The sequence below is a fragment of the Scomber scombrus genome, chromosome 21 (assembly GCF_963691925.1).
Source record: "Scomber scombrus chromosome 21, fScoSco1.1, whole genome shotgun sequence".
Taxonomy (NCBI): domain Eukaryota; kingdom Metazoa; phylum Chordata; class Actinopteri; order Scombriformes; family Scombridae; genus Scomber; species Scomber scombrus.
Genome location: NC_084990.1, coordinates 4,527,461 through 4,551,924, shown reverse-complemented (window position 1 = coordinate 4,551,924; position 24,464 = coordinate 4,527,461). Strand labels below are relative to the sequence as shown.

The 24,464-nt window shown below is 38.8% G+C and overlaps 1 protein-coding gene across 1 annotated transcript in view; it reads right to left on the bottom strand.

The window, feature by feature from the left end:
- The window catches only part of gas7b (growth arrest-specific 7b), a 63,068-nt gene that overhangs the window by 16,112 nt on the left and 22,492 nt on the right, over positions 1-24,464 (bottom strand). Inside the window, exons 3-9 of the mRNA XM_062442096.1 lie at positions 16,719-16,796; positions 15,337-15,425; positions 14,096-14,146; positions 11,458-11,547; positions 9,122-9,237; positions 8,823-8,897; positions 1,807-1,885 (exon numbers count right to left, since the gene is read on the bottom strand). Coding sequence (XP_062298080.1) covers positions 1,807-1,885; positions 8,823-8,897; positions 9,122-9,237; positions 11,458-11,547; positions 14,096-14,146; positions 15,337-15,425; positions 16,719-16,796 — 578 coding nt within the window. The remainder of the gene's footprint in view (positions 1-1,806; positions 1,886-8,822; positions 8,898-9,121; positions 9,238-11,457; positions 11,548-14,095; positions 14,147-15,336; positions 15,426-16,718; positions 16,797-24,464) is intronic.

Genomic DNA, 24,464 nt, shown 5'->3' with positions numbered 1-24,464 from the left:
CTTTAATGATTTGATAAACATACCCTGAATTATATGTGATTATATGTATTACACTTTTATTATTATTATCTTTTTTTAAAAGAAAAGAATGCAGTAGCAAAAGTCACGAAACAGTATTGTAATTGAGATGGTATATAACTCAAAGTAAGTGGGCATCAGTCAATGAACTGAGGTAACCCTTGTATAGAAGAAACTGAACTGAAGTAACCCCTGTATTAAACACTGAAGTTTCAAAGCCAGACTCTGAAAACTGTGACTGGAGTTGCATTATGTGATCGATGCCAAGAAAAGTTGTTTTGAAAGGAATCTGAATCTACTTGGGCAAAGGGGATTCCACACTTTCCCACGATGGCCAGACAATTATCAGTATAAAAGGAAACATTTATCTGAAATCATTGTATCATTTCTGCATAGACGCTGTGTGTGTTGTTTTGGTTCCGAGGATTTTGTTTGTCGACGAATGAAACTCTGACTGCATTCAGCTGGACGACTCTGTGTGATTTTTCTGTTTGGACCTTTTGAAATTTTAACTTTTTTAAGTAACAAATTATTGGACTGTTAATTTGCTACCACAATCCCCATGTGATTTATTTGTAGCCACTGTAGCCCCGCTCCAGGTATTTTTTTTTTGGAGAGACGCACATTAGATAACTTCTGCTAGCTTCTGCAGCCACATGCACAGACTCCTCAGCTACATCTTAACAACCATAAATCAAGCTGAAGTGCGATAGATCAAAGCGAAATAAGAAAGTCAGTAAGTAAACTGTGATTAGATATTTAAATCAGACAGTTTGGGTAATAATTTCATAACATTGACTGTTCATGTTTCCTGCCGGATGTCAGACTTTATCGTAGAAATTTCACCATGTTCCAAGATCCCAGCAATTAACTTGGTGAGTACAATGTCATTAAACTGGGTCTATCCTCTAATTAATGGCTGTCCTCAAGGAAAAAACTGCATTAAGGAAGCTGCTGATTGAGGTAAAAGCTGCATGTAACTTGAACTTGAACAACTGCTGGAAAAAGTTTGATTAAGAATAGATCATTAATTCAAGTTACATTCTCTACATGATGTGCAAAGTGGCAGGAGGGATGAGGGGATGTGTAAATCAGTTGTGTTAATACTTTTATGCCACATATCAAATTGGTCCCCCAACTGACAAAATTAAACAGATGCTGAACATGTTATCACCATTAAGGGTGTAACTAAGGATTATTTTCATTACTGATTAATCTGTTAATTATTTTCTCCATTAATTGGTTAGTATTTTGGTTTATAAAATGTCAGAAAATGGCGAAAATGTTGATCACTGATTCCAAAAGCTCAAGAAGATGTCTTCAAATGTCTTCTTTTGTCCTGACCAACAGTCCAAAACTCAAAGATATTCAGTTTACTATAATAGAGGACTAGCTGACAATTCATCTCCTGTCGATCAACTAATTGATAAATCAACTAATGATAGCAGCTCTACTCACCACAATAGCTCCACTTTACTCTTCATTGCATCCAAACATACAGTAAAGTTGTGTTTAGGCTGAATGTGAAGCTAATTTCAGTGTCAACATAACTGCATATTATGTCAATGCTTTTATTTTGGAGGAAAATGTTGCATATTATTGCTAACTGGCTCGAGCTAATGTACAGTATGTACAGTTGGCTTTTTGGGACGAACAAATGGACTCGAAAACAATCCATTTAAATATCAGGAAATGTATCCGTTTTTAAGATATATATATATAACTTCAGGTATGGGAATCAAGCAGGCTGAAGCTAATTAAAGTTTAGAGAATAGTGCCATTAATTACTTTTGAGGAGAACTTGAGGTGAACCTCAGCTTCGTCAGTCAGACTCTTCTTCAGTTGGGCCCAGGCTTCCCCTAGAGTCCTGCAAAAAGATAAGGAGGGTAAGAAAGAGAGAGAGAGAGAGGGTGTGTTTAATATGTTACACAAGGACAGACCACACACACTCTTCCAGAAAGTGTTGGGGAAAAGTGTGTGGGGGGGGTAGTGAGACGGAGCTCGTAAGAGGGGGCCGGGTGAATCCTATCACACACACGCACACACACAGATGGGGTTCAACAGCAGAGCCAGTGCAAAAGTTCAACAGATACACAAGTAACCAGTAAATCTAGAGAGCTGAGCTGAGGTCCACAGTAGGGTCAGCAGATGATTAGGATGTATGGGACATGAGATATGGCTCAGCTTATTCACTCCGCTATGAGCTCAGCTTTTCAACACAGCTGGGGGCAATAACACAGTGAGGGCTTGTATCGTGTCGAAGATAAACATTAATATGAAGTTTAAAGTTAATATTAAGCGCTGATGCTTGTTATGTAATAATTATGCAAAATGAGTCTTTCTGATACGCCAGATTTATGATTTTAAAGAAAGTGAATTATTCATAATTAGCACTGACAGCTCTCTTCATTGTTCTTCAAGCTGAGGAGTGTAAAACAATCATCCAGCAGCAGACGGTCACAGCCACAAGGCTCTGGGTCCAGGAACTGACAGTCTTTATGGGTAAGTGGGTCACTTCAAAGCATCTCTCTGAATGGAAGACATGTGTGGAATTCCCTCAGACTGACATCCAACACATTCCTGACACTATGAGGGTAAAGTCTGGCACTCTTGCACCTCTATGGCATCAAAAAATGATCAAAAAGGTCAAGATTTTAAAATCTTTGTTTTGCTGATAAAGAAATTCCAGACATGTTTTACAATACAATTAGACTAAATTAAACTGTCCAGACCAATTAAGGTATCATTCAAATAGGCTTGTAACTTCAGTGTCACAATACATGCTTGAGTGTTCAGTGCATGTTCAATTAGGTTGCTGTTTTGAAGCTTTACTCAAACACACAAACCATTTAACCACAAATATTTGATCAAGTATTCTTAACACATTGAGATACAATTATCATTTTTTTCAGTCTCGCTAAAGTGTTGCACAACTGCATGAATGTGAAATGACTTGTGAACATCACATCAAAAGTTCAAAATCTTTTAGACCCTTTTGAGATGCCATAAACTGCTTACACAGCAAAAGACGAGCAGTCAGATGAGAGCCTGGCGTATGGTAATGGATGGCTGATGTGGCTTCAAATTACACGTTTTGTATTTGAAGCCGCAGCAACAGTGGTTTGACTGGAATGAAGAGAGTTGTAAAGCATGACTAAAACAGCCACCATGGCCGAACAAAGAAAGCAGCTTTATTAAAGGTACCCTTCGGAGTTTTTTTGGTAAACAAACAAAGTTTATGTTTACATTCTGTGTTACTTACCGTAACACACAAGGGGTATCCCCAAGGTTTAACAAACGTGTTAAGTACTTTTTCTTGAAAGTTCGAAACCTGCATTATTTACATCTATGTTTGCTTGCTATCAGTCTTCTTTTTCCCCTGCCTTTGTTTGTGAAATGCTATGTCATTACTGCCACCTGTAGGTCAGCGGAATAGTGTGACAAAAGCTTCACAGGGTACCTTTAATTAATAAATAATTCAAGGAAAAAGACAACAAATTCAGTGAAAAAACTTGGAAAAAACAATGGTCACTAAACAATGGACAAAATGTAAATAATAAAATAAAATAATAAAAATAAATTTAAGAAATGTACCTAAAACAAAGGCAATCTTTGTTTTTTAAAGTGACCGTATACATTTTTTATGTAGAAGCTATCAAGTTATTCTCACATTATTATTTTTTGTTTATTATTTGTCTTTTTTATTTTATGATTTGTATTCAGCCCATCCCTAATCTGACACATCTGGTGATTGGATTTGATAATTTCATGCTACCACTGGAGGGTGCTAAGTTCAATTATTGTATTTATATTTTATTTTTAAATTTTTTGTTTAACATTTTTGCTCGCTGCATTGTCCCATGTCCCTAGGCTATTTCATGGTGTGTTTAACATGGTGACCTCAAGCCAGGCCAGACTGAAAGCTCATTATTATACTGTATGTTCTGAGAAGCTGGAGAATATTTTTTATTCATAACTCATTATTTCAGTCTGCAAAGGTTTCACCACTCCACATGTTATTTACACTCAGTACATTACATCTGTCCTGTTCCTACAGTCTTAAAGTCTCCAATGACAGATAATCAAGCCAAAAAACATACTGAATCTCAGGGAGAATGAATCTCCTGCCGTGCACTCCCTCTATTCAACAGAACAGATACACTGCACGATTGGTGGCAATATAAAAAGTCACGTGCCTTGTGGCCACATCTCTACCAAACAAATGGTAAATTCAGGAAAAAATAGACGGCTGGTTCTGGGCTGCGGCCACTCGGATGGTAGGAACTGAGCAACAAAACAGCGATTGTCCTGTCTGACAACAGAGCTGGCCTGACGGAGAGCATAATGAAAGTATTGTGTTGCACTTTTCTGGGTGTGGGCAGACCGACCCGGCTGGCATAATCTGGATCCTATATGGGACAATTCCATCCCACTCTGGCCCTCTATTACCATGCTAATATGAAGAGTAGTTATCTTATAGGCATGTAAACAGTGCAAGGGAGGGTAAGCCCACAGAAGCTAAACCTTGTTTGCACCATTTTCTTGGTCTGATAAAAAGTTTTTTAATATTAAATTGAGTGTACAAACTAATATCGTCATTTTCTATGTGGTTAAAATGTGCCTATGGGGCATGGTGATAATAATGGGATAATGGTAACTGCTAAAAATGTAGTGTCACAGTATCAAAAGTAGAGAACTCACTAATGTCAGTTGTACATTAATATTTACATAACATTAACCTCTAATCTTTAGGAATCTGCTTTTTGCTACTCACTCAGTCAGAAGCCTGGTGTTTGACTTGTGTTTAATTTAGCTAGAAATGTTTACGCTAGGTTAGTAACCAAGCTTCTTCCGAACAAAAAATGTATGTCATGTGACTATGTGTTTAAATGCCCTGTGATGTGTTTACTTTTGCAAAGACAGTCTTGCCCCTGCCGCCAGGGCTCTAGTAATAACAGGCTAACATAGCTAACAGCCGCCATTAGCTACTAGTATTAGCAGAAGAACAAAAGGCTGTAGATGCAAAACTCCTGTTGTGTATTGAATTGAGAGAGGGTGTATTTTATTGCTTATGAATTCAGTTTTAATATGAAAGAGATAGAATGTGTTATTTCTCAGAAAGGAAAAGTTCAAATGATGTTATCATGGAAGAGTTTACAAGGTAGCTAGGTTGCTAGCATTATAAACGATTATGAGCTATTACGATTATCATTGCGGATTTTAAATAGATCAAATGTAATATGCCTAAAATATCAATAAACCTGGCAAATGTGATGCTAATTGATTTTCCAAAACACAATATGAATCATATTATAAAATTATATAACTATCATATTAGACCAAATAACCCCAAATTATGTTTGGTAAGGTAGCATAACGGGATATCTCATCATCTCACAAAACAGCATGAATTCTATTTATTCTGAAGCATATATTAAAAACAAATAAATAAAACAAAGTAAACTACGCTGGACTTGCAACAGTATTCTTCGAAAGTTATGTTACAACTTGACTTCCCGTTTTCACTGTTGATTGTATTGAGATTGGGCAGAATTACGCCCAATTCTGTGACTTATCATCAGAGAAAATATATGTCACTATGTTTTATCATAGTGACATAGATAAGATCATAAGGTCACAAACAGCGGTCGATGTTTTTTTCCATCCCATACAGTATTATTTAAATAGTGCCACACATTTGTAATATCTCTGAGAGCAGAAAGTTAAAGTCTCACTCTCACTCAATATTTGGTCAACCCATTCCATGTCACAGAATCTGATGGGCCCTATATTTAGGAGTAACACTTCTGCTACAGTAATGTCCGACTACTAACCATTTGTCTTGAATCTATAGTTGCAACACAGTTTATCGCCAGTTTCAAACAAGATAGTTACTAAGAACTTTAGAGTTACTGTACTCATAGTCCCCCTTCACTAAAAAAAAATATTTTTCTTCTCATTCCTTCAGTTGGATGTTTGAGCTTCACTATGCAGAATGATGTTTGTGCAGAGTTTGTTTTTACATTCATCTGCTGAAGGAGGAAAGTTTGAAGCGTGTACCTACAAGCATGGTATGTGACATCATTACTACTGTAGTTTAGAGGCTAGTCCTGGTCCAGTTTGCAACTTAAGACAAGTATGATGAGGAAACATGAACCTCCAGTACACACATACACTGAGAATGGACTTTACATAGAAGTAGGAGTCACATCTTGTGTCCAGCTGTTAAACTTTTGTAATGAACAACATTTGCATATTCATGCATTTTAATGAGAGGATGTAGAAGACATTTCTTAAAACATGCCTGGAGGGGAAGTTTAAGAATGGATTTATGAATAGCTTTTGCAACCAATTCCAGTTCATTACTAATGTAATAGCACAATGATACTACCAATGGGGTATTATGCTTAGATAATGTGTTTTAACATGTTTTTTTAGAATGGTTGCTATGCACTCTGACACTTTCCTTGTGGAATCTCTTAATAAAGATGAGTTTAATAACGATGCCATGCGGCGCCCGTACAAATCACAGCTGCTTCTCTTTGTGGGTGTCTTTAGCCGGCCGTGCACCTCTCAGCTTCCTGTTACTTAAGTTTCCATGTTCCTGTGTCCCTTCTGAGAATGAGACAAAGAACTGCCCTCAGCATGATGTCCCCTCTGCTGTCGGACTGAAGAAAAGAGGAGTGGCTGCAAACTATTTCTCCCTGCAAGGTTTCCCTCACATCCCCCTTCCCCTCCAAACCCCAAACACGCACAACGTAACATTCTGTCTCCTCAAATCTCCTTGCCCTCATCTTCACTGTTACCCTCCTCCTCCTTACATCTGTACCTTCTCTCCTACCTCTCTCCTTCTCTCCCTCCTCTCCTCTCCTCTCCTTCGCTCTCTCTTAATAGCTGAAGTATGCTGCAGGATGGAGATCAAAGCACCCAGTGATTTACAGGAAGGTCATACTTTTTTAAAGCATCACTGACAGGCCCTCTGGACCCAGACTCACACCGGGATGTCTCGTCTGGCTGGCTAGTTGACTGGCGATCTGCCTGAGTAGCAGTCCACATGGCTGGCTGATTGGACATTAGTGTTTATTTGCATATACCAAAGTCTCTAAGATTTTTAAGAGACACACTTTAAATAAATTACGTTAATTCAAATATGCAAAATAACACATTATTCTACATACAAATTAAAAAAAAAATTTCATAAGCAAAAACACAGACCCTTGCTCTATATTTAATAGACTCAGGTTTTGTTAATGGTACAACTAGGGGCTTATGGTGGCTAATGTTACTAATCACGAAACTAGATATTGCTTTGTAACTAGGGCTTAGAGTGATATTGACAGTTTTATATATGTATTGTGTATACTGTGACTTTTTTTGAGCATAATCACCTCTAGCAAACAGTCACTGCTTTTATAAGCTTTCGCCAAATCAGATTCTCTGTGCATTTAATGATAGCGCTAGTTAACAACAAGTGGGCTCATCTGTTTCTGCTTTTGCCTGCCTGCTTTCACTGTTGGCAACTAAAAATCTATACTAGATTAACATTAGTAACTTTACACTAATGCTAGCTTGGCTCCAAAAGGGCAACACAGGCCAGGGCAAGGACACAATAGTCTACCCAACTAGTGCTAAATGCAGAGCTAACGTTAGTACTTAGAGCACCCTGATCAAGCTAACATTAGTAGGCTTGTCGATGTAGCGTAAAAGAAATGGCTACAACACCTAGCTACAACAAGCAAGCATTAATGTCGCTCCAGATGGACACCCCACCACATTTCTTATTTTCTTTTAAATACAAGGTGTGAATATTGGAAAAATCGTGTAGTATCCTATAGTAGTAGTAGTGTAGTATTCATTCCCTGCGGAAATTCTAAATATATTACTTTTATCATGTAAAAAGGGCTGTATTTTTTCACCCACTGTTACAGTACGTTTAAGCATTATCTTATAATTATAATGTGTCTGCAGTGACCATTGTTCACCCCAAATTAAATCTGCTTACTTAAAGTGTAAATAAGAAACTTTGTCTACTATACTGCAATTACTGCTACTCTATAGCACTGGAAATATGTTAATGATCAATAAATCTGTTGATTCTTTTTTCTGATCAATCGTTTAGTTCAGAAAATGTAAGAAAATTAAAAGGTCCATAGAAAAATATTTTAATCTTTCTCAAATTATATTGAATTTTCAATAATGTAAAAGAGAAAAACAAGCAAATTCTCACACTTGAGTGGGTGGAAACAGTGAAAGTTTGACCCTTTTGCTTGAAAAATGACTTCAACCATTGTCATAATTGTGGAGTATTGATTTCCTATCATTCAACTAACTGATTCATGGATTAATCCTTTCATTGCTTATTTGCACACAGTCACCACATCTGGGGATTGTTAATATTTCCTCTAGCTTAATTAAAAAGTGTATTTTTTTAAATTCATATGTTTTCCCAGACTGCCAATCATCTGGCATTGACTCTATACAAGCAGGATGAGTGTTGTTTTGGAGCTGACCCTGGCCTTTGACCTCCCTGGGAAGAAATATGTCCTCTATGGTGCTGTAAAGTATCATATTAATATTATTGTAAAATATGCTGTGGAGAAAGGAGCCCAAAAACACAATAGTTTATAGCCTCCTCATGTCCATAAGTGGAAAGTCTGGCAGGCTGCTTTTCAAGGGATGACGTGACTTTTGTTTAATCTTTTAATATTGATTCATATCTTCCATGCAGCCATATGTGACAGGCCGTACGATGAGAGGAGGCTTCGCTGTCTTCAAACAATCCTACGAGGAGGAAGGTCACTCACCCTTCTTCCTGGTTGGCTAGAGGGATCTGGGAAAGCTTGGAGAGATTCTTGGCGTACTCCTCTTCTATCTTTATCCTGAGAAGGAAGTAGAGAGTTTCATTACCACATAGCCTTTATGCAACTCTGGCCGTTTCCATGCTCGTTTCCTGTCTTGTGCAACACAGTGACGAACATGAATGAGCGCAAAAAAAGGGGAAACACTTTGTTTAAATGACAGCTGTATGGTATTCATGGTGATTTGAGCATAAAGGATGAAAAAGAATAAAAAAGAGGGCGGTTCCTGATTCAAAAGCTGATACCTCTCTCGAATGAACTCGGCCATCTCTTTCTGCATCTGTTTCCCCTTTAGCTGTTTCTGCAGCAAAACCTCAAATCCTGTGATGTAGCCGTTGCCCTGGGGATCCTTCTTATCGGTCTATGAGATAAACACAGCAAGCACACGAGAAACACATTGAACAAACGAACACTTAGCAACAAACATGAAAACGTCACACCTCGACCCACTGAGTGAATCAAATCAGTTGCTGCTGGAATTCAGGAATCAGGCATGTCCATGATGTAGTGTCTTTTTAGTGTCTTTTAGCTCATTGTTTTGGTTTTATGGCCTGACACTTTGCTCTTCTGACTTCTCTGAGCGAAAACAAAAAAGGTTAGGGACTAGCAGGTGCACACAATGGAGCATTTAGCAGCCAAAGACCCACATATTTCCCACGGGGGTCAATAGAGAGCAAAACATAATTGTGAGTGAACATTAGCCAGAAACATGACCCCGAATGAATGCTAATGTTGCTCTGTTGTGTCTGCGGGATATGTAAAATGAACCACAAAAAATATATAGCAGGTAGATAAAGTAGCTGGTGAACATTGTGGAGCATAAAGCAGCTGAAGAGTGAGATATTTTGTTGGTGGAGACCAAAACAGAGCTAAAAGTGAAAAGTGAGTGAAAAGGAGGCCAGAAACATGACTACAAATGAATGCTAACATTATTCTGTGCCTGCTGGTGTAAATAGGCAATAGGTTTGCTACCAGCCGTAAAAACTTTTAAAGGTAATAATATGATGTTGTGCTTGTTCCACTGCCCCCGGTGGCCAAAAATCTTTACTGCAGTTTTGATAGATTGGTGTGCTGCTTCTCAGTGAGAAAACAGAATTCATCTTTACATAATAGATTTTTTTATTCACAAATGCACTGCTACATGGATGTTTTGTTTGTGGCACTTTTTTTACATGATGTTTAAGAGATCAGGCTCCAGCAGAAAGCAGACAGCAAAGTGGTTACTTAAGTGCCTGTTAAATCACTAATTGCTGGTTCATTAACTCACATTAATCAAAGTCCTGAGAACTGAGGCCAAAACTAGGAGGTGTGAGAGCTGCGTTGATCATAAAATCGGACTTGTTTTCATCTAAAGCTGCCAGGCTCTGGTGTCCACTGTCCCTACAAACTCCGTCTTCCCACTGTGTTGTTACCTCCGTGTGTTTGACTACAGTGTGTTAGCCCCACACATCACACCTGGTAGAGATTACGCTGCAGGGGTGGGAGAACAGCAGAGGCCAGCTGGCTCGCTGCAGTCCAGCCAGTTACATGTAATGTATTATCCAGCAGCGCTGTCGGTCGGATCTTATTAAAGCCAACGCTGATTCTCAGCGTGCGACGCAGCCAGGATGAGATGAAATATGGAGTCATCTTGAAAGATGAAAAGGATCCCACTCTCCGGGATGTTCATTTAGAGATTTACTGGAGAGAGCGGCAATGTCAACAGAGGGAGGATGACTTTTCAAAAGGATAGTTTTTTCTTACTTTGGTTGCTAGTTATTCTCATTCAGGAATTCCTCCTAAATCTTTCCCTTCCTTCCCACTTTCCTCTGTTTAATCCTCTCCTTCATGGTTTGAATTATCAAATCAGTAAACTAAGTGTGAGGAAAGGAATAGAAAGTTAGTTTTTTTTTAAGGAGAGAAATATCTGCACCTGGTGAAGCACTATAATGATTCACACTTTCAACCCTTGGCTAAATACACTCAGTTTTTACTCACTTTATTTACAGGAATTTGGCACTTTCACTTGGCATGCACATGTAGTTATTGTCAAGATAAATGCGGCAACTCAGAAACGCCAGCCGAAACAGGTCAAAAGATAAAAACTAGGTGATAAACAGCAATGAAAAGGCATAAAAAGACATTTGCTGCTACACGAAATCCGTTTTTTTCAGGCTTTCTTTGAATATTTGAACCCTTCTCATATGCCAAAATGGTTATGATTGTTATTACTTCCAACTTTTCTATTTTCTATTCTTTTTTTGTGTTTCCATTTGTGAGAAGTATGTTGAATATGGATGACTTTTACACATTAATGTTTCTCATCGTGCAGTGGGTGATGTCGAAGAGACAGTATTTGAACTATGAACCATAACTATGCTGTGGTGTAAGTAAATTAGCTGCGAGTGAAAAATGAGCTGTTTGCACTGTAAACAGAAAACAAACAACTGGATAGGAGTCTAAATTTGATAAAAAATTAGGCACATATTTACATGATTTCTAAATGGATTTAGAGAAATGGATAAAACTGGAAAGTTGCTGATTGTACGTGCACATTCTGTTCAACACATTTGTAACCTCTTAAAATTTGAGGTGAATTTACCCAGAAATAGTCACAGTAGCTCCATTCGTCTGGTTTCAGCAGCTGTTGCTCCGGCATGCACGAAGGCGATGGGAACGTCACACAGTTAATCTGAGAGAGAGAGAGAGAGAGAGAGAGAGAGAGAGAGAGAGAGAGAGAGATAGAGAAAGAGAGAGAGAAAGACAGAGGGAGGGAGAGAAAGAGAGAGACAAAGGAAGAGCATCACAAGGAGGGCAGTTTATTGCATCATCACAGACAATTTGCTTTAATGTCACTGTAGCCATGTTAGTATTTTACAGAAGTACACACACACACACACACACACACACACACAGACTTCTAACTCTGGTATTCAAAGTAGTCTGCACTCTGTTGCTTTGGCAACACTCTCATCTCAGCAGCTCACAGAATACACCAATGTAAAGAAGGCACTTCCAATCGACCCAGCATTGTTCATTCAATTTTTCTGTATTCACCCCCGTCCTTGGAGACAGTATCGTCAATACAGAGCATTTGTGGTTCTCAGCCCTTTTTGGGATTCATCGTTCCAACCCTCTACCACAACTCTCTGAACTCTCTGCTTTGGCCCAGAGCAATCAGCAAAATGGATTCCCAAAGATTGCCTTTAATTATCTCGGTGCAGTTAATTGTCTGCTCACTCTCCCAGCAGCGGTGATGTTGTTGAATGAGTTGGCTGGAGGGCTCCCTGCTGCGAGCTACTCAGTATTGCTCTGGGGTTTCACTCAATAGGACTATATGCAATGTGTTACTATGGCACTTTTGGTGCTTGGGGACTTTTTCCTCTTATATTTTTCTTTTAAGCTTCTTTTAAAGCATTATGTTGGCGGAGAAGGTACAGTGGAAGATGGTCTTGCAAACCTTACTCTGCAGATTTTTCAACCGCTAATTCAATTTTTCATGACAAGGAAAGAAAGAGACAAAAGGAAAGGGGGAAGAAACCACATGTAGAAAAAGGAAATAAAGGACGTGGCATGTCTTCACTAGAGATACAAACAGACCCAGGTTTAGCAAAGACTCCGAGGCAGACAAAAAGAGCTTTATATTCTCCCGAATTCATTCCAATTAACCTCAGGAGGTAAACAACCAGCAGCGAGGATGCACTGTTCCCTTTTTTTTTTTTTTAACTTCAGTGGCACCAGAGAGCACCCTCGTCTAATGCCAAAGCCTCGCCTTTGAGAGCAAATAGACAAATACAGTTACTGCTGATGACTTTTACAGAGCAAATAGTCAGATTGAAATGGCAGGATGGAGGGGAAGGAGAAAAAAGGGCTTCTAATTCAACCTTATCTTGGCTTAGGAAGCTTATAATTTGTTTGAAGGAATGGCTTCCTATTTAATCACTGTGGAGGTCCAGAGGTTGACAGTTGGCAGGGCTTTAGAGTGACCCCCGCTTCCTTTTGGTGAAGATGAGGGCAAGGCTACTTCCAACACTCCAATAAATGGTTTAGTTTGTTTGCATTCACACACACACAAACTGCTCCCAGAACTTTCTTTCCTGACCTTTGGTGGCCTAGAGCTCAATTGACAGTTCACTGAACCACTTCAGTGAACCATAGCTTAGCACTCACAGCTAGGTATGATAGGCCTAGCATTGGATTTCTCCACATGCTCAATTGAGCTATATTGACTATCCAAAGAGTAAAGATTTTTTTTCCCCTTCTAAAACCAAGAATTCAAGATTAAAATTGGAACTGGCATGGATTTAACAATATATTTATCTGCTATAACATAAGCTGCAAAGATTAGCATGTCTGGCTAACTAGCTTCCTACACACAATGGTGATCGAGTGTTATTTTCACAGCCAAAAATGAGCATATCATCAGCTAACTACGTTATTTTGTGCGGTTACAATATATAAATGCTGATTGGGAGCCGGTCCTGATATTAGTACCGTAGCATTTAGGCTAACTTTAATAGCTCGGTCCTGCTCTAATTGGGTGATAATTTATACCTTATGCTTCAGCCAAACAGCCAAACCAGACCACGTCAATTTTGACCCAGGAGGACAAAAGTTGCATGGTCATTAGAAAGACAACAGGAGGTTAAGGTCTTCACCTTCAGCATACAGAATATCTTCAGGTGTTAAAATGACACGTGTAGCTCTTCTCGCACCTCTTTCTCTCATTTCCTATTATAACCATCTGCTTATCAATAGCATCACCCTGGTTGCTATGGAAGCACAGACATGCCCTATCTCCCTCTAAAGCTTGTGATTTCAAATATACTGTAAGAAAAAAAGAAAAAAATCAGAGAGAAATAAAAAGTCATAGTGAACTTCAAAACCTCACACCAGCACCACCAAGTGTGAGGCCCAACAGGATGCAATGACCTAACAACGGAGGAGATCTGGATGCTGGATAGGATGATGTCACTGTGAATCTGTATACTAGCAACTGAACAACACTGAACAAGACAAACACATTTACAGCTGTCATATAGTCAATGTTTTACTTTGTATATTGCCCCAGTGACATAAACATTGAACTGTATTTTCCTATATCATCATTTTCAAATTGGGGTATAAAATATACTTTAGCTGGTTCCTGCTGGTATCACATGTGGTTCTTCAGGGCTTCTGTACAGAGTCTGGTTTAGTTCATGGTTTAGTTAAGAGTTCCCATTAGTTGCCCCACTCACCGTAACCGTGGTCTCCTTCTGTTTCCTGGTGGGCGACGTTGATCCCGGGCTCTGCAGGGAGAAGAAGGACGCTCCGTCAAAACCTCCGTCCTCCATGTCAGACATGACTGCTCAACATACACACACTGTCACTCGCACGCACACAAACACAGTTGTTTTCCTGGCGAGCTCTTTTTAGCGTCTGTCTGGTGTTCTCTGTGCTCCTGCTGCTGCTGCTGCTGCTGGTGCTGTGTGTATGCATGCATGTGTGTTACTGTGTGTGTTGCTGTGCAGAGCGGGGAGGATAGTTCTGCAGAGCAAAGCAAAGCTTTCTCTCTCTTTGTGTGTGGAGTGTGGATGTATATATGTGTGTGTGTGTGTGTGTGTGTGCGATTTCTAACACTTAAGCTTAGAATAGAGTAATTTCCAGTCTCCTGTGATAAATCAGCAGTGTGTGAGTGTGTTATGGGGGCAGAAATTAGGTAAGAAGTGAGACAAAAAGTATAGAAACTCCTCTCCTGCTAAAAATAATTACACATTCAAAGGGAATAGGACCTTAAATCATCAGTAGCAGAAGTGTGTTTATATTTTTTTCAATGACTGGGTGTGTGCATGAGTGTGAGATGCAGGAAAGGAGAGAAATGAGGAGACTGAGTGAATAAGTAGTGGGTGGATCCTGTATAACTGCACCCTGACTGCCTGGTTAATTATGATCAAGGGAGCAGATACTGTAGGCGGGATTAATCCTCTCTAACTGCCATCAGCCTCTTCCATGAGGATAATAATGAGTGAGGAAGGGGAGAGGAGGTTTGATCATCTGAAATGTGGAACGACATCATGCATCATTATTGTTATTTACAACCAATTCATTTTTATATCTGTATAATGACGCTATTAGAGGTGAGGCTGTTGACTCCACAGTTTTATGTGTTCATTACAGTTTGATCATAATATAACACACTAATAATTTAGACAATCACACATACTGTAGGGAATAATGATAGTAATAGTTTGTGGGGGATCCTGGGACAAACTCTATTTTTAATATTCATCATTCTTGTCCTGTCACAGAGATAATGAGTGACAGTGTCATTTTATTATGCGCAGCTCCCCAGACATATTTGAAATGAAAATGTTCTCACCGGGCAAAAAAACAGACAGCACAATACAAACTTTTACTTTCAATCAGTGCAGCTTTTCAGACTGAACCATGTGTGAAGTTGTCAAGGAAAAAAGCAAAAACACTATTCAGACAGCTTTACCTGTGGCTCTGTACTGCTCTTCCTGATCAGACTGTTGTGCGGAAGCTCCAAATGATGCAAGGGACTACCACCTGAGTGAAATCCATTAACTGGATAGACAGATGAGAGAAAGAGAGAGAGAGAAAGAGAGATAAAGACAGACAAAGAGATTTAATTAGTTCTCTGATGTGTGCAGATTAGCTGCAATGCTGTAAACTTTATTTGATCCAGGAGGGATTCACTTATCTTTATGAGTCAAACAAACCGGTGCTGATTTGTCTGGATTGGGTAAATCCATAACTATGTTTGTGTATATGTTCCTGGTATTTTTGTGTACTACTACTACTACTTTTAAACTACTGATTTAATGAATCAAGTTCTATATTTAAAACATAAGAAAAGTTTTACGGAAGAAAGTAGAGACCTTAGTAGTGTGTAAAGTGCCATTCAACTAAAAGCAATTGCCTATTTAAAGAGAAAAAGCTGTACTATAACTCTTAAAAAATACCAATTTTATGGGCCAAGCTACATATTAAACTTAATTACGTAACATAATGTAGCATAATATGACGTAACATAATAAATAACAAATAGGAATGATTGGGAAACATTGCAGTGTAACCAGTTTTATTCAATTATTTGGTCTCATGTTAACATTATTAGCATAACGTTCCTAATTTAATTAATTGTGTGTAAAAACTTGAACAGCATATTGATGAATTGTCAGATATCTTGATCACATTTTATATTATCTCTTGCACTGTAATCTAAACATAGCAACAACAGGTCATATAGCATGCAAACGTTAGTTTTGTCAGTTGGTTCAGTCAGCTACAAAAGAATTAAACATATGAACAACTAATCTCTACAAAATAATTAATTCTAATTTAGTGCTGCGAACATTTCCACACATTTAAGTGACCTTTCGAACAGTGGGTGCAACCAGCTCCTGAATGTAAAATAAATGTGTTAAGAGAATATCGTTAACGCAGCCGAAATGAGAAAACGGTTACTTTTAATTGAGGGTATCAAAGTGTGTGTGAGGGTTTTTGCCGTACTTTTCGGTTTGAAGCTAAACTAAATAGTCATTTATAATACAGGTGATACAAACGAATGATGGCTACTTCCAACATTTGAGTGGGAAACACCTCACAAACCTTCCTGATTCTTTCTATTTATCTGCCTTTTACAGAAGGCCCAGAAGACAGAGGGGCTCTTAGTTCTGCAGTTGGGACTACAGATAAAATGAGTCATAGGAAGTGTCTGTGTGTCTGTGTTTGGTGTGCATGAGCGGTTGCTTTGTGCCACGGTGGAATTTTAGGAAAATTCATAGCCTCAGGGTAGTAGAACTTGAGGAAGTTGAAGTGATAGAGACTTCAGATGGAGAGATAGAGTTGTAGTACCTGCTGGCAGGGAGTTCTTGTGTCGGATGGCGGTTTTGGGGGTCCCAGGCAAACTGGACGGTCTCTCCCATGTCGTCTCTGATGGAGTGTTCAGGAGAAGAGGAAGAACATAATGACATTAGGAGAAGAATACCAGCTGCGATTTTATTTTTGTCACATTGCTATACATGGTGCAACTATTTGTGGGCAACAGTAAGAAGAAGTGATTCTATCCACAGCTGCACATTTGGCATTTATTGCATTCAGCAGTTACAAATGAACAAATGAAAAAAATATACTATATAAATATATCGTGTCCAGTGTTACTGTACATTTGTGATGATAACCAGCCCGTATGCACCATAAGCAAACAACTGCCAGTTTGTGTCACTTCATTCATCAAGCATGAAATCATGTTTTATGTATTGCTGAAATTCTTTCCAGTTGAATTATCAAAAAGAGTTATTATTCTAAAATATGATTCAGCTTATTAGTCAACTGAAAGACAATGAATTGCTAATAATTTTGATACTCAATTCACTGTTTCATTTATAAAACATTTTAGCAACTTTAAGACATTTTTCACAATTTTCTGGCATTTTATACAATACATGATTGACTACTAAAAAAAATACTGGCAAATTATTTGATACAAGTTGCAGCCATGCATTTACATATTTTTCCTACGTGTGGTAGCTAGGGCGCTAGCGAGCTACGTACAAATATTATGACAACTTCCTTAATCCTCTACAAAGCTCTGATTGATTGAATGTTTCTCCGACCACAACACCAAACCTATAGTATATAAATTGCTCAACAAATTGTCAATGTAATTATCACTCGCTAATGTCAATAGTTCTGTAGCTCAACTGTCAACTGTTTTCTTCTTTTCTACAATAAACTTATGCAAACTTGCTTGTGGGCTAACGTAAGCATTAGCAAACACAGCTAACGGCACACACAATTTACCCAGAAATGTGTTTATTATGCCACCAGTTGCGTAACATTGAGAAAACAAGTGGCTGCCGTCATGGCTAAAAGCTAGCTTTTTTCAAAGGAAGGAGTTTATTTCTTCTAATCAATTTTGAGAACCATATACCATATAGTCCCTACATACTTGCCAAACAAGCTCTGTGGCTACCCTGTGTGTGCACATTTGGATTTTGTATCTTCACTATGAAGAGTTCTGCATGAAGTTACTTTTATCTTATCAAGGATTAGAATTTGACCACAATCCTAAAATGCTAGCGGAGGGTATAATAGGTTTGTCGTTAGCATGTCTTGTTCTACAACCATGAATATACAGAGTTACTGTGGATAAAACCTTCTGAAAGAAAACATTTGTTCTATCAATCATTTGTTGTTTTTACAGTGATACCCATTAAAAACCAGCTTTTATTAACCACATAAAAAGGAAAAATATGCTTTCACAATGTTGCAAACATTTCTTTTGGTGGTTTCTAAAGTTAAACTGAGCTCCACGGAGGCACTATTACTTTTCCATCATCTGTCCCCATTTCACATCTACTGGTTGAGATGCTGGGGAGCCAAAAAAGTACAAAAAATTACAAAAAGCTTGAACGAAAAAGACCGTAATATGGAAGGGGGCTCTCTTTGATATTTACTCCTCTATGTCCATTCTCACCACAGCACTGAGCTCAATTAGCCGTTTACTGTCAGCATAGAAAGAAGAGGCACAGACATGTAAAGAGCTCCTATTTCATTTGGGTCTTTTTGGATGGCTCTGCTCCATTTGGCACTGCTTAGCAGAAGAGACAACTGAGCAAAGCCCATCAGCTCAAATGACACGCATGGAGAAGATAACTGGCAGCAGGCTTATGGAGAGAGGCTGTGCCTTCATGTTTGATGTACAACACAAGTGTAAAACCTGCACTTGTGGGTCCTAAAAGCCTCAATTTCTCTCCCATCACATAGCCTGTCATAAACAAATCGATACTATTAATGCAAATAAATATAGCATCGTCTACTTAGCTAAGGGAAATTGCTGTTTATTGTGACAGTCAAAACACCATTTACCATTTATATTACATTAAATATGTGGATAATGCCCAGTTTGCCAATGCAAAGCCAGGAAGCTAAAGTAAAATGACAAACTTTACTTACTTACTAATATTTCCATTTTATGAAACTGTATACTTCTACTCCTCTTCTACTGGGAGGGATTCAGTTCCATCTATTTCAGACACTCATTATTCTACTACATATATCTGACAGCTTGTTTCTGGTTACAGAGATTTTACACATAAGATGTGTAATCTGCAATTATATCTGTTTTTATAGATGAATCTATCCTGTAGCATATAAAGCAGCTAAGATGAGCTGCATCTAGACCTGTCACAATAATTAATAACGTTGTCGATTTATCATACAATAACGTAATTATCAACATAGTCGTGTCTATATATCAACTTATCATACAATTATCTACATCATCATGTCTATATATGGATTAGTCATATGATACATGGACATGACCTTGATCATTTTTTGACCTCAATATTGCCACACTTCACATTAGCAGCTAAGAGGCTATTCATGTCACATTGGCTAAGCTTTCCTGACTGTGCACGTCCTGAGTGGAGACCGCAGAAGCGAGCAGCGCCGCTTATATGGGATTAAAGGTAAATAACTATGTCCATGCCCATAATGGCAGTCTGTGTTTTTACAGAAGTGTAGCGCCCACTCTACAATCCCACCCCCCCCCCCGCCTCCTTTGTATTACTATGCTATTATATTATCATTATATCAGTGGTATAAAATAATCTTACAATGACAATAATATCGTTTATCGCGATTATTTCTGAGACAATATATCGTCCAACAAAGGTAGTTATTGTGACAGGCCTAGCTCCACCTTAAGAAGACATTAAATAAATGTAGGTTAATTGTGGTAACAATAGACTTGAAGTAAAATCTTGAATGCAGAACTTCTACTAAGAGAGTATTGACTGTGCGGTACTAAAGTTTAAAGTAAAGTGGAGTACTTTGTCTAACACCACTATTCTCAAGAGTAAAAATAAGGCATGAAGGTGACCCCATGACTCAGTCCCCCCCCCACACCTCACTAAACTCCTGTTTGATATAAATAATGATGAAGAGGTCTGAAATCATGCATATTTACTAGAATGTCTGACTCTGAGTGGAGCAGGTTGGGTTTCCAGGCAACAGCCTCTTGAAATGCAGATTGCCGATCATTTCCGTCAAGCATGTTTTTACACAGGTGAGAGAGCAGCTTCGGCACCTGCCAGATTCATGCCCCCAGATACAGTGATACATATGCAGCAGCACCGGGAGTAGTTCTCATCCGCCGCCTTGTCACAGCCAAGCTGAAGTCTAAAAGTCATCAATCTTCCTAAATTGCCTTAATAGTCTTGATAGACCCAAGTCAGCTCAGTTTAACCGCTTTTATGTATGTGAAATAGTTCTTCCGCCCCTTTTCAGTCCTGCCAGAGGTCTTAATGATGTTATTTCACGACTTCAATGATATAATGCAGCCCTTTAATGATAGAAGCTACATGAGGAAAGGGTCTTTTATGCAAAATAAAAGCATAAAAGCAAAAATCAAGGCCTTTCTGTCTCCTAAAACACAGTCATAACCACATTTTGACTTTGCACACATCACTGGTTCAGACTCACCAAAGTGTAGCAACTCAGAGGCTGACAGCAGAGGAGAGCGGTTGTAGAGCGAAACAGATGTGTATAAGTAAATGCATGAATGGAAATAGTCAACAGCAGGTCTAAAAAACAAAAATAACCCGGCATCAGCTTACTGTCCGCCGACAATGCCAAAAGTGATGCGATACATCCCTGATTCTGAACGGGAGAAGGGGGAAATGGCCTAGTTAGCTTTGACACTGCTATGTTTTATTTATAACCATATGACATTGGTCCCTGATGCATTAGCTACCTCCTGTCTCTGTTTTTTTTGTTGTTTTTTTTTATCAATCAGAACAGCCCATTCACACTCATATTATCCTGAGGAGGAAAGCAGTGACAGATGCTCGCAAGATCTCATCTTATAAGCGATAAGACAAACAAGGAAAGAGCTGAAGATGCACTGTTACTAGAAATGAGTTAGCATTTATAGTAAACTTCCTGGTGCTGTTTAACTGGAATTTTTGCACTGAAAAATCATAATGAAGTGATTTTTAATATGTATGCTTTGTCATGAGTGATCCTTAGTTTCCAGGCCTTTAGGTGGGCAAGTCAGTGTATGTGTTTGATTGACAGCTGAACCAGCAGGGGCTTTGAGACACAATGAAAAAAATATCATAAAATCACTGAGTAATATCTCTTACATTGTCATTTCATACATTGTTTATTATAAAAAATATCATTTGTAGCAGCTTCAGGGATAATCTAGAAAGCTAATGTGCATTGTGGTTCAAAGTCTGTGGCTTTTAGTCAGTATCATATGATAGAATGGTGACATCACTACTTTATGCAAATATTAGGTTACATTGAAATGATACTGTATGGTTGACTATATGCAAAGAGGTCTATGTGATGTAAAATATATTTATGAATTCTGATATTTACTCTAAAAAGACAGAAGGATGTGTTTTACAGAGCAGACCAGTATGCTGAAGCAGAAGAAAAAATGGATTTCATTCCATTTATAAAACAGATGAGTATAAAGTTATTTATAGTTTAGTATGAATCGACTTCATTCAAAAATACCTGGAAAACCGAGTGGGCTGTGTCTGTCTGTCTGTCTGTGGTGAATCTACAATGTGTGTGTGTGTGTGTGTGTGTGTGCTGGGACTGTGGAGTGTTTGTTTTGGTGTGTTTATTAAGCAGCCCACTGGTCAGGCTGGGTTGAGTGGAGACTCTCAGGAGACGACTATTACAAACCACAGCACCCTTCACCGCTGCACCCAGCAACACAGGAAGGAAAACCTACAAAACAACGAGGCCTGACACAAGGACATGCAGCCCTCACCCACGCACACGGCTCTGTTACTATGGCAATGAAGGAACACAAACGCATACACACACACACACAAACACACACATATACACAAATACAGGAAAGTATCTAATCTTGCTGAACTTTAGCATGACGAAAGGGAGGTCCAGTGAAAATAGAAGCGATGCTATAAATAATGAATGTTTCAGTAAAAATGTTATCAGATGGATTTGTTTGGAAACAGTTGCTGTGGTGGTGAATATGAAAGAGCCACACGCCTGCAGTACAATGATGTATGAGTGTGTGTCAGGACTGAGCTGCAAAGACACAGAAAGTGAGTCCTGGAGGTTTTCTCTCTATCCTCAGAGGCCAGTTTTACAACACCACAGCAACAATACTGCTTTCTTTATGAGCCAAGAAATACTGTCCATTCTGTTGATGTGTTTTTTATATGGAAAAAGTTATGAAAAATTTATCGTTTTCTCTCTCAGGAAATATGTCTTTTGTTCCAGCACCGGCTCTTGTCATTCCTGGCTCTGTCCCTCCGGAGTATGAACAGTTTTACTACTGGAGATTAGCTTTGAAAATCCTGTCACATGAAGACAAAACAGATCTGTTGAATTCCAGCTGGAATAGCACAGAAACAAAAAAGGGGAAAATAAAAAGGTTTGAGGTTATTTTAAATGTTTAAGCATCTTCTAATCACACATTCAAGATGGTCGAAAGCAAAAGAGAGTGTGGTTTGTTTCCAGCTTTTTCACATTAACACGTTAACCACCTGATTTGATCTGGAAAGAGAAGGAGAAGAGGAAGAGGTGGAGAGACTCCCCTGGTCTCGTGCCTGGGTGGAGCCCTCGGCTAATTTTAGATTCCCTCTCCTGGCCGCAACTCAACCACCGCGACCATGATCAGAGCCGTACAAGATGTAAACATATCTGATGTGAAACTGATTTCTCTCTTAAGTGGCCACTAATCCACAATCCTGGTTATCCAGTATAAGGGTTCAGGTGAACAGTCATTGGGCCTCATGCAACAAGCACTTATATGAACAGATGTAGTTTAACAGGCCTGGATCGTTCACAAGAAATGGAGTAAAGTAAGTATTGAAGTCTACAGCATGGGACAAGCTCAGAAAAAAACCGACTCTTACATTTCCCATAATGCAAATAAACAGTCATTCATTCCTTTATAAATGCCTCTTCTGTCAAATCCCACACCTCCAGCTTCTTACACAGGCTTTCTGCTAAAAAAAATATAAATCCCAATCCTACGCAGAGATGACCATGATGACATCATCAGGCTTTAAAAAGCTTCCTCCAGAGCCAAAGAAGACATTATACAACTGTTTTCACAGGCGGAAAGTAAGACGACTGAAATCGTTACAGTGGATTCTGTTGTAATTATAATGTTTTATCTAAATAAACTAGAATAAAATAAGCAAAAACTAAATAAAACTTAGTCAAAGTAATATTCTACTCCCACTGTCAATGTGTATCATGGTTGCCAATTTAAGGAGATTTACTTTTTTACCCCCGCCCTACTTTTACTGGCATGACAACATCAACAATTCAGTAGTTGTCGGGAACATTGTCGCACTCCAACAGCTGCCTCAGGGTCTTTATGCAGGCTGTTGCCCGGGTGAATATCCTCTTTAAGAACACCTAAGTCGTGCACCGTTTTGCTTTAACACTCAACTTCATGTCAAATCATTCCTTCAATCTTGGTGTTTTGAAGGTCCTCCTTTATACTCTTGGGTGAGACGTAGTCTGAAATACCACTAAGAGTCTACATCTACACTAGCGACTCTCTTACTGCTAACTTGCTGATGTCTAGCAGCTGTGTTTACAATGTTCATCATCGTAGCTTAGTGTGTTAGCATGCGAACATTCGCTAATTAGCACTAAACACAATGTGCAACTGAGACTACCTGTTTTGCAGGTATATAGCCATAAACCAAACATTGAACAAATTAATGTGAACATATGTTGCACATTTCATGCAGTCCATCCAATGGTTGATTGATTGGCAAACTGACTTACAGACAATGTTCTTGTATGAGTCCAATTGTCAATGTGTCTGTGTGATTGTTGAGAACTGTATCTGAGAAACCTTTAGTTTCCAAAATTCATTACATCCTCAAGCCAAAGGCGCAAGAGAGTCGCCAACACTAGATATTAGTCATCAGTTAGTCAGGGATAGTAACAGCAGGCTATGTTGCTATGACTGTGGAACAGAGGAGGGTATTAAGCTGTCTCCAGGCCAGTGTGTGTGTGTGTGTGTGTTCAGGGAGAAACTGAGTGGGAATTGTGTTGACAGAAACAAGGCACTATCAACAGTATCAGTTCTACAAGGCCCTGATGTGCTCTGTCTCGCTCTGGTACCATTACTACTATGGACACAGTCTATGTGTCACTCCATCACAGACAGATAAAATCACTCAGGTGTCATCAGCAGAAACATATTTTAACTTCTTGTTGAGAACATATTTCCTCTTTTGCCTCTTGCTCTCTTAGTCACTCTTACGAAAAAGTAATCACAGGGCAGCCCTGCCAAAGCACAGCCCTGAAAGTTGCACTACATGTTATATAATATCATCCAGTTAAATTCTGGAGTCTGGTTTCCACACAAAGGAAGCACCAAATCCAAACTAAAGAGCAATTTTTTTCAAATCTTAAGAGCTAAAAAACCTAAGAGCTGTTCAGGATTTAAGGCGGCTCTTATGCTAAGCTACAAAATACCCAAAGGGATAAAGAGAGATGTTATTACTGTCAGCTTCACGTTGGGTGGTTCTTAGCCTCCACATAATCAATTACAATCATAGAACATACAGCTTGTCA